Genomic DNA, 9,981 nt, shown 5'->3' on the forward strand with positions numbered 1-9,981 from the left:
ACATATGAATAACTGCCAACAGACGCACGCACACATATAATTAGCATATTTTACGGATAAAACAAGTTTTCTGCTCGATGAAAAGCATAAAAAAAAAAAGATATGACACTGCCGGTAATAGTATTCGAAAACGTCGGATAATGATAAAGAAAAAAAAAATGTCTCCTAAATAATTTAGAATTTCAATTTTACGTCCAATCTACTGCTGTATACCTTTGTAATGAGAATACAAAATTAGTATGTCTTAAGATTTAAACGTACGTGTTTTATATATTAACACCATCTTTTCTTATAATTCTTACTAATTAATAACAACGATATTTACATCAATTTACAAACGTTAAAAATATATTATTCGATATATTATATAAAACTGTGGCGAAATATAATAAGGTTATAACAGGAGCAGCTGTTATCAGGGACTACAAACTGAAGTAACAAAATATATCACGCAGTTCATGTACAGTTACACTCGCCACTCAGCAACAGACGCTGGTGAATTTATTTACTTGATTCAGACTTGATAATATGGTAGGTAAGGTGTTCTCAAAATTCAAATACGTATTCATCCGAATCATTTCCACTAATCATTCTTGTATATCATAGAGACGAAAATTCGCATTGTATAACCCAATCTCGCGACTTTAGAAATATTTATTGTGATTATAATGTGAGGAACAACAAGAAATGGTTAGACACAAAAAAAAAAAAGAATGGAAACTTAAATTTCTCTTCAATCTCTGTAACAATCAAGAATCAGATCTATTTTTTTTTAACGATACTTATGATTAAGTATTATCTTACAGCGAATATTTATTTTTCTCAACTTTTTTATCCAGTTGTACACTTCAGTGAAAACGTGAAAAGAAAAAATAAGAGTAAATAAATAAAAGACTCACCCAGGATTTGGTATAGCAAGAGAAAAAATACTTATGACATGTCAGTCACCGTATTGTGTCGAATTTTAAATCTAACACGTCATTTTAGTAATTATCAGGATAAAGTTAGTAACTTTACTGTAACGATGCATGCGGAGAAAAAGTCGTCACTTTGTACCTTTACGAATGTCTAAAATTTAATAAACCATGATAAATAAAATATAGTCATATTCTGCAAAACCAACTCCTTTAAAATCATTTTAAAATTGCGCAATAATGATTTTTTCACTGATGTTTCGTTACTTAAACGTTACTAACTTTAGCCTCATTAATAATTGTTTTATAAATATATCCCCAAGAGAAAATTCACGTCAGAGTTGAATTGGAATGTTTCCTACATGTAAAGACTCAGGATCTCAGATTTTGATATGTCACCGTATCGTTGCGCAGCAAATTTTTTCAGTCATTGAAATTAGTTTAAAGTGACGCGATTGTGAATAATCCAGCAGCAAGTCACATCGATAAGTCAATACGGAAACTTTGGGTAGTATTTGAACTGAAGTGTCTTTGCTACTGAGCAATGGTCGGAGGCAAAGATATAACGAAACATGATGGAAACGAAAGTGCTCACAAACCGAATATCAGATTTGTTTAGAGTGAGTGAGCGAATATCACAACTCATGTCCGAGTTTACTTACATTGCTAATATTTACATGCTTGTCACTGACGACCTTCCTATCTACACTATTGTCTATGTCAAGAGCTGATAGCTCTTGATAATACGACTTAAACTTATTTCGAATTAAGATAACCTTGTCCTCATCAATTCGTAGATCGCTGATTGACCCCAATGTCAAATGAATTTCTTTAATATGTTGTAACCTTAATAGTAACACTTTCAATTTCTTACTTGTGACAGTCTTATTTGTAGCACTAACTAAACTTCGTCGCAGTCTTCTGTAGCTCTGAAGTAAGTCTTCGATTATTTCTAAACAAAGAAGCCTAATTTGGGATACACAGTCAGCTGGCGAATCTCCTATTCCCAGGTGGCAGATGTTCACCAAGGCTTCAATGTGTGCATTGCCATCCAAGTTGGCAAGAACAAAGTTGAGGAAATTTGGAATGCTGATTGGTAGAGAGAACGGAAATACGATGCTGTCTGCTTTTCTAAAATCATACAAGCTTATTACTTAATATATAATTTTCAGCTGATTCTAGAATAATAAATAATATTTGATTACCTTTTAGCAGGGAAGAAGAGAATGGCTGGATATCGGTTCATTGTATATTCCCACGGCAGATCGTTTCCATCTCCGTTAATACGCACAAATGTTAGATTTTGCATGTTGTGTAAGTACTGTGCCACTGTTAGATACACGTATGACACTGCATGACAAAATGCACAATAAGGCGAATGGTACATCACTACTACATCCTAAAAAGAGAAATTAGCGATTACTAATGTTTTCTAGTAATTAAGTGTGGTGATATTTAAAAATGTCCATCCTACCTTGTCAGGGTTCATAACAGTATTCAAAAATGTATCGGTTGTTAACTCTGGAACACAGATTACAGAGTTTTCGCTGACACTGCATTCCTGCTGTGTTTTAGAACTCTTTACTGATTCCAAACGGCTATGTGAGCATAAATATCGTTTTAATGAATTCTCGGTATAATTGTTTATGAATTGTACAAGCGAGTTATAGCTCACAGCTTGCTCCAAAATGTATTGGCTCTCTTGCTGAAAAACACAAAATAATTTTTCTAAACTAAGATCGATTTATCTACATTATTGTAACATTCATAGATTAACATACCAGAGGGTCTACAATAGCCACAGCAGTTTTATCTTTCTTTATTGCAACATCAATGCCCAGCCCCTCAGCAATATGAAAGAACTGTAGGCTATCAACAGCTATCAAAGCCAATGTTTTGTTAGTCTTGCATATAGAAGATGTTAAATTAATTTTCTGATGATCGCGAGGTAAGTTTTTCGGAAATACTGGTGGGTGATAATTATTCCCAGTTAGTAAGTGTCTGCATTCATCTTTTAGAATGTAATCAGACAAAGCATTTGGAGTTTGCAAGTCATTTTCTTCTGTTAAAGTAGAAGTTTCGAGATCTTCCATCATGTCATAGTTTTCACAACAAAATTCGTTTTTTTCGTGTTCCTCTCCCTCTTTTGTCGGTATGTTAAAGACATCTGTTGGCTTACAGCTGTGATGAAAGCTGTTCAAATTTGCGGCACATACCGCATCCTCATTTTTAAGCAACACAGAGGTTGTCTTCTTGCACATTAAACACTTGTTAGTTAAAATTTGAGAACAACAGCTGCTGTTTATCCACTGTCGGTCGGTAATACTCATTTTTGGAACCAGTTGTTGAACCCTGTTTCTATCTAAAAGGCGCATACACTGCTTACTTTTTTCATAATGCTTTGCTTTCTCCCTGGGACGAACAGACTCCAGGTGGTTCACTATGTTTTTGATCATCAAGTTGTCGCCGCAATTATAATACTGTACTCCAATTGCTTTCAACTGGAAAAATCATGGCAGGAGAATTTATGAAACAAATGTTAATGATGAAAAAAGAACAGTTTGTGTGATATAAAATTCAAGCTTCAGTTATCCTTAAAATATTTACCAAATTATAGTAGTAGTTATATTGATGAAATGGGTTCCTGGGTGTAAATAGAAACAATACTGGTCCATCCTTCAAATATGGCGCTAGTGTGAGAGACTTGGTGCCTGGGGGTTGCAGCCAAAGAGTAGCTTGATGCAGTGCTCCGCCAATCCACTTCAGTAAACTATCAGATTTCCATTCATTTTCCACAGGATAACTCTGTACAATGAATATTTTATCGTAGCACAATGTTCAACAGATGAATCAAAGGCAAAATCTTATATTTATATATTTTCAAGCTAAACTTGCTCGTACCAATGACTCGTTCCAAAGTAGCAACCTAGCAGAAGGAAACTCCGTAACTCCGTAATTAGATTCTGCAGAAGTGTCAGTAACCACTGCGAATGCTAACTCTTTGTTAGGATCTCTTTCTAGTGATTTAATTGCCGTTTTGTAAAAGACATTGTATCCCGGTGAGTTTTTCAGTCCGATAAAATTAAAGTAACCTATCACCACGGCCTAGAACATAAGGTTTTGTGATAATTTCACATATATGTGGAGATAACTTAAGTGATAATAACAATAAACATGTAGAGGTCGCAACCCAGATTGAACAGAAAGAGAGAGAGAGAGAGAGAGAGGGACAGAGGGAGAAACGTAATCAAACCTACGTCATAGTCTACAATCAGGTTCAGGAGCTGATTTCTGTCTGTTATTCTGAATATTGGGTTCATAAATGCGTGGAGGAAGCGTATCATGTACGGTGCAGTACGAATACCTCTGTACTGAACACCAGGTCCTCGCCTAGGATAGAGCATAAAAACTGGGTAGCTCTGAATCTTGCTGTATTCAGCCCGGCATTCTGAACCCGGGTGCCAGCAATTAATGGCTGCAAAAAATATCTGAAAATTAACAAATTAAAGTTAGTGTGGTTTCCACAAGTTTTTGTAGTAATGTCAAAGGCAAGAAGCAATAATTGAATAACGATTTATGTATAGAACTTAGTAAATGAATTAATGAGAACCTGTTTGTGGTAAAAACGTGCCACAGTTTCAAACTCTTGTCTAACGGCTTGACTCTCGGCATCCCATGGTGCGTAGTACATAACAAAACTGAGATCTGCATCTGTGACTCTTTCAATAGCGGCGCCTAAATGACCTTTGTAAAAATCCAAAACAAGCGAGCTTTGGTTAAAGAATGGCCGAGCTGAAGGAGGTTGTGACACTTTTGGTGGCCTGTAAATACATTCAAAGTTGAGAATTCGCTATTAAACTAGTTGTTTATCAGATACGTTATACATGTATTTAATCAACTAAAAAAATCTATGAGAGATCATGTTTTACAATTAAATGCAGTCAAGGTTTCATTTGATGTTTTTGAAAGTAATATTTGAGAATTTTACCGGTTTTTATTGAACATTGATTTCTATAGTTTGACTCCGCTTGCAAGTAACGATATTTGACACTTCCTAAATTTGATTCGGATCATACATATTCAAAAATATCAGTAATAGAACGCCGTTGTAAAATAGTGTTGTTAAAGAATATCCAAAGGTAAAATGAATGTTGAAAAATAATTTCTTCTACAATGTAATTCATGATATTGGCATTTGATTTTTTTTACAATATGCTAGATGATTAAAAAACGTAGAATTATTGAGGTGAGTTGGCGGATAACCTTAACTATTTTTAAAAAACTTACGAAGTGTGAAGAGCAGCTAAGGTGGTGAATAATATTGCAGCAAAGAAACATAATTCTTTGCCATAGTGTAACATTTTCGAGGCTAATCGTTCTTCTAGTGCGGAGCTCGTTGCGAGTGATGTTTGGACCACGTTATCACTTCCTGAATCATTGGTCGGCCGCAAATTATCACCATTTCTTTGCGGACTTGTGTCGCGTTCTCCACTGGTCATTATCCTCGAAATTAAGGAAATAACGAAGGTCCGACGGGGGGATGATTGCCGTCAAATTTTCGTCACGTATCGCGTCATCACTCGGGCCTACTTATCTTTTCATGGGGATTATATTAACTGAATTACAAACGATTAATAAACTCGCGCCCCAAGGTCCACACATATGTCACCTGTGCTCCATCTTTTTCTCCCCGGTGAACAGCTGACCGCTTAAATCCACTCGTCTTAAACGACATTAGTGTACAAGTATCGAAATTTCATCTCCAATTAAATTGAACTTATAGAATGTCCTTATACATTTTCAGGGTTATTACAATACGTCTGCTTCCGAATCGCACGTGGCTTATTTTTTATAAATAACGTTTTGACTTGAATCGGCTGCTAAACTGTCATGGAATTTTTTGATACTCTGCAGTTGGCACCCTGCACATCTTTCCGCTATATCTAGGGATATCCTGACGTGGACCAATGAAAAGCCGCGACGCCGAGTTTCTGGATATCCCCATGTCGTACATCTCATGAGCTTTAACTCTGGCGTCGATGCAACGCGTGTCTTCCATTTGTCTGCTCCTAACCTAGTTCAAATTGGAGCGGCGAAGATAGAAAACGAATTGAAATGCAAAACCAATTGGAAACTACGGAGGAAGAGGAGTGCGTTTTGAGACCGATGAACTGTGAATTAAATCAGCTGAGCAGACCGGATGGTTCGGCAATGTTTATGCAAGGTAACTAATTCGTGTGAACGGTCGTTTGTTTTCATAGCGTGAGTTCCCATTTATTTTGTTTATTTTTTATGTTAGCTATCATCACATAAACATCCAGATTTTACATACCTAGTTTCCTAGATTCACATATTCCAATTTTTCAAATTTATTGCACGGCTCTTTTGTGGTATCTAATATGTACATACCATAATTCTGAACTGATGGTGTTTTCAAATGATCGATTCCAGGTGACACCGTCGTTGTTGCCGGAGTTTATGGACCAATTGAAGCGAAGCTACAAAAGATGATGCACGACAGAGCGACCGTTGAAACAATGTTTAGTCCTGCAAAAGGACCACCGTGTAAGTATTTCTTGACTGCCGACAATCCTGATATTTTGATTATAGCTCTTTAACAGATTATTTCGCTTGTTACGTGATTTAACATTTTGATAATTATTCTGTATTTTAAGGTGTCGACGACAGAGCGAAGGAAACTGTCATCAGGGAAACGTGCGAGGCTGTACTGCTGACTGCGTTGCACCCTGGCATGGCAATAAGCATAAATGTACAAGAACTGCAGGATTCTGGAGGAGTTGGTATTTTTATTGATTAAGTGTTGTACAATACAATTCTATCACTTCACTTTATCGGTTCATTACAAAACAATCGATTCCACTTTACTTCCACTTTTCGTTGTGTCTTTTATTAAAAGAGATAATACTCACGTGTTACGTACAATTTTGCAGTTACTCGCCTGTGCCATTAATGCTGCTTGCCTGGCGCTCATAATCTCCAGTATTTCTATGAAATTCACTGTCGCTGCTGTATCCTGCATGATTGACCGCGAGTCCGGCAAACTGATTGTAGATCCTGATAGCACGCAAATACAGGTTTCTAAAACTTATATTTATATATTTGAAATATTTCAAGTAAAATTCATATTCTTTCACACATTTATAAGTATTAAATGCTATTGGTATTTTCTTTTTTTGCCCAGTTTGAACTATTTGGAAATAATCTAACTTTCTACAACTAGAACCTTAGGTTGAATTTTCAAGTAAAGCCTTAATCGCTAATTTTGATCAAATTGTTTTTGTGCTCTGTCAACAAATTTTAAGGAGAGACGAGAAAGATCACAACTTTCTTCATGTATTGTCCTTTATATGTTTCTAAATGTTAATCAGAGCAGAAATGACAAACCAGCGAATTTTGTCTAATTTTACTTTCTGAGTCTCAGAACACCTAGTTGAGTCAATTTCGTAATTCAAAAGTGTGGTATTTGTTTTAAATATTACCTTCATGTATAAATATTTCCTTTAATCCGAACTTTATGGAGTTATAATTTTGAAGTATGAGCATTAGTTTTGAAGGACGCTGGGCCTAAAACAACAAAAAATGACGTATTATTATTGTTACTTTGTTTCAATTCCTTTCAATTACTTATCATACGTAATTCTAATATATTTGATAATAATTGAAAATTGCAGCAGGCACGGGTCACGTTCACGTATGTTTTCGAGGGTATAAAAAAGGACTTGGTGTCTTGCCACACAACTGGTCGATTCTCGGAGAACGAGCTGATGGAATCTCTAGAAAAGTGTCGAGCAGCAAGCCAGAACATCTTCGATTTTTATAGAAACATAGTTGAACAATACGCGATTAAATTATGAGCATATTTGCATGCGATAAATTTATCGACGTCGAATTCGCACCCGTAAATTGCTGAAAAATCCAATGATTCAATTCTATAACTAGCACTTTACGTATATTTCCGAGCAGTGGGAGATCGATTGTATGTATATAAAAATAATTAGGCGGTGGTATACTCGATCCGTTTCGAGCTGAGGAATTTAATAACACCGGTTAAAACGGCCTCCGCGGTGCAGGTGATTCGGTACAGCGAAATAGCGATCGTAACTTTGATTCCATTAAATACAATAAGGCTACCAGGAATACTGACTGAACTACGTTTAGCCGCGAGGTTTCCCCCCGGGGGCCCGAAGCTGCGGCGCAGTCTTGCTGACCATTAACAAGAAGCGAAGCAATTTATGGTACGGTTCGCTCATTCCCACTTTATTATTTCTCGTCGTAGCTGAGTAGATGTTTCTCTGCTGCAGTCGCCGGTTTCGTTTTGCTTACCGAACAGCCAGATACAGCGTCAGCTTACAGACATCCTGGCGAGATGCTTCGCATCGAAATTCTGCAAACCTTTCTCATCTTGAGGCTTCCTCATTAACGTGATTTGAATGTGTGTATATATATATATACATTTATTTTAAGCCTGAAGATAATTGATGACGTTCATGTGCGTCGATGTCATATATTTCATAATAAACTGTTTTTCACTTTAACAATGAGATTCCCTTTGTTCCACTACGTTAAATGGCATTTTGAATTTCAGGGTTTCGTAAAATATTTTAACGCAAAATTGCATCTTGGACTGACAAGACTCTGACTTGATATAGTTAAGAAATGAGCTTTCATCGGTTTTTTTTTTATCTTCCGCGAGAAATAATTATCATTATTCTTTTAACGTCTTCAAGATTCCAAGCATCTTCTTACCATTTTCTAAAAGCGCATTTTTAATAATTCTCTTCATGACGTTCTCCATGACGTCAGGCGGTCTCTGACAAATGGGAGACAAGGGATAGTTGCGAGCACTTTGAAGAAGCAGCGAAGCTTTTCTCGTCTCCCGGAAGGTTGCACTGGCACGACATATGTCGTCAGAAATGCTGTATCCAATTGTATGACAGTTTGTTTAGAAAATCCACAGTAATTATCAATAACGGTATCTTCCGAAAAAAATGAAAAGGCTTTCCTCGGAATAATTATTTTTATTTCTTTTCTGAATCGATACTATTGGAAAATAAAATAAAAAAATACTAATTTGCATACGTATTTCGCTGTCGCATGGAAAGACACAATTACGTGTAATTTTCCACCTAATTAAAAATACCATTTTCGGCTGTTAACGACAAAAGTGAGTGGGGGGGGGGGTAAATGACGAGTTCGTATGTAAATGTTGAAGGGTTAAATGCTGAGTTGCGGCGAAGGAAGGAAGGAAGGAAGAGAAAGAGAGGAGGAGTCTTCGACGCGCATCAGGTACTGAGTTGGGGCTACCTTATACTACACCATATCTCGGCACAGCTCAGCTCCGAACTCACCATTTTACGAGGTATAAAAAATAGACAGACTACAAGTTCCCGAGAACCCTATTGGCGCGAAGACTGTTATTATGAAATTAGCATTTAGCGAGGGCCATCCGGTCGAGGTTGTTAGGTATACATATGCATATATATATACATTATATACATATACATATATATATACACACACGTAGGCATGCGGTGTACAAGCTGTAATAGGAGGGCAAGAGGTAGGAAGCCGAGAGGTAATAAGGAGGTAATCGCTCCGAGAGAACCCTCATTGGACCGGATCGGACCAGGTCTTTCGAACTCGGAACCAGGTGCCACCAATCGCATACTTCAACGTGCTCCGCGTTTCATTGGACGAATTATTTACGAGCCCTGCACGCGAACGGCCGAATGAGCCTGGAAAACTGCCGGTTTGCATGTTGACGTTAGACCGCTTCATTCCAGGGTGATCCTCGAAGTTCCCGTATAACCACCGAGTCGTACAACGCGCATTACGAGCGGGCACCTGTAATCTTATAATTATAATCCCGATTCTCGTCTTCCCCAAGCCGCGATTTGTCTTTGTCCCGATTCGACCCGGCTTCCCGATCCGATTCCGGACTGCTGTAATCCCACACGGAAGAATTCGAATCACTCCGCGACGAATCGTCTCTCGAAACTTTCTCGCACTGCAGCTGAAACATACAGAGATGGTGTATAAGGAAAAA

The 9,981-nt window shown here is 37.2% G+C and overlaps 2 protein-coding genes across 2 annotated transcripts; one reads left to right on the plus strand and one right to left on the minus strand.

The window, feature by feature from the left end:
• Positions 1–264: 264 nt before the first annotated feature.
• On the minus strand, positions 265–5,793 carry LOC107225264 (thioredoxin domain-containing protein 11). Its single transcript, XM_015665674.2, has 9 exons — positions 5,202–5,793; positions 4,525–4,735; positions 4,172–4,402; positions 3,816–4,019; positions 3,522–3,719; positions 2,696–3,415; positions 2,389–2,619; positions 2,120–2,313; positions 265–2,045 (listed from the first exon to the last, which is right to left on the minus strand). The coding sequence occupies exons 1-9, from the start codon at positions 5,411–5,413 to the stop codon at positions 1,550–1,552; spliced, it is 2,697 nt and encodes an 898-aa protein (XP_015521160.1). The 5' UTR covers positions 5,414–5,793; the 3' UTR covers positions 265–1,549.
• A 54-nt stretch (positions 5,794–5,847) lies between these two features.
• On the plus strand, positions 5,848–8,470 carry LOC107225256 (exosome complex component RRP46). The gene is made up of 5 exons (XM_015665663.2): positions 5,848–6,138; positions 6,366–6,479; positions 6,590–6,711; positions 6,866–7,009; positions 7,607–8,470. Exons 1-5 carry the CDS (start codon positions 6,030–6,032, stop codon positions 7,787–7,789), a joined length of 672 nt encoding a protein of 223 aa, XP_015521149.2. The 5' UTR covers positions 5,848–6,029; the 3' UTR covers positions 7,790–8,470.
• The last annotated feature ends 1,511 nt before the right edge of the window (positions 8,471–9,981 follow it).

The sequence above is a fragment of the Neodiprion lecontei genome, chromosome 2 (genome assembly GCF_021901455.1).
Source record: "Neodiprion lecontei isolate iyNeoLeco1 chromosome 2, iyNeoLeco1.1, whole genome shotgun sequence".
Classification (NCBI taxonomy): Eukaryota; Metazoa; Arthropoda; class Insecta; order Hymenoptera; family Diprionidae; genus Neodiprion; species Neodiprion lecontei.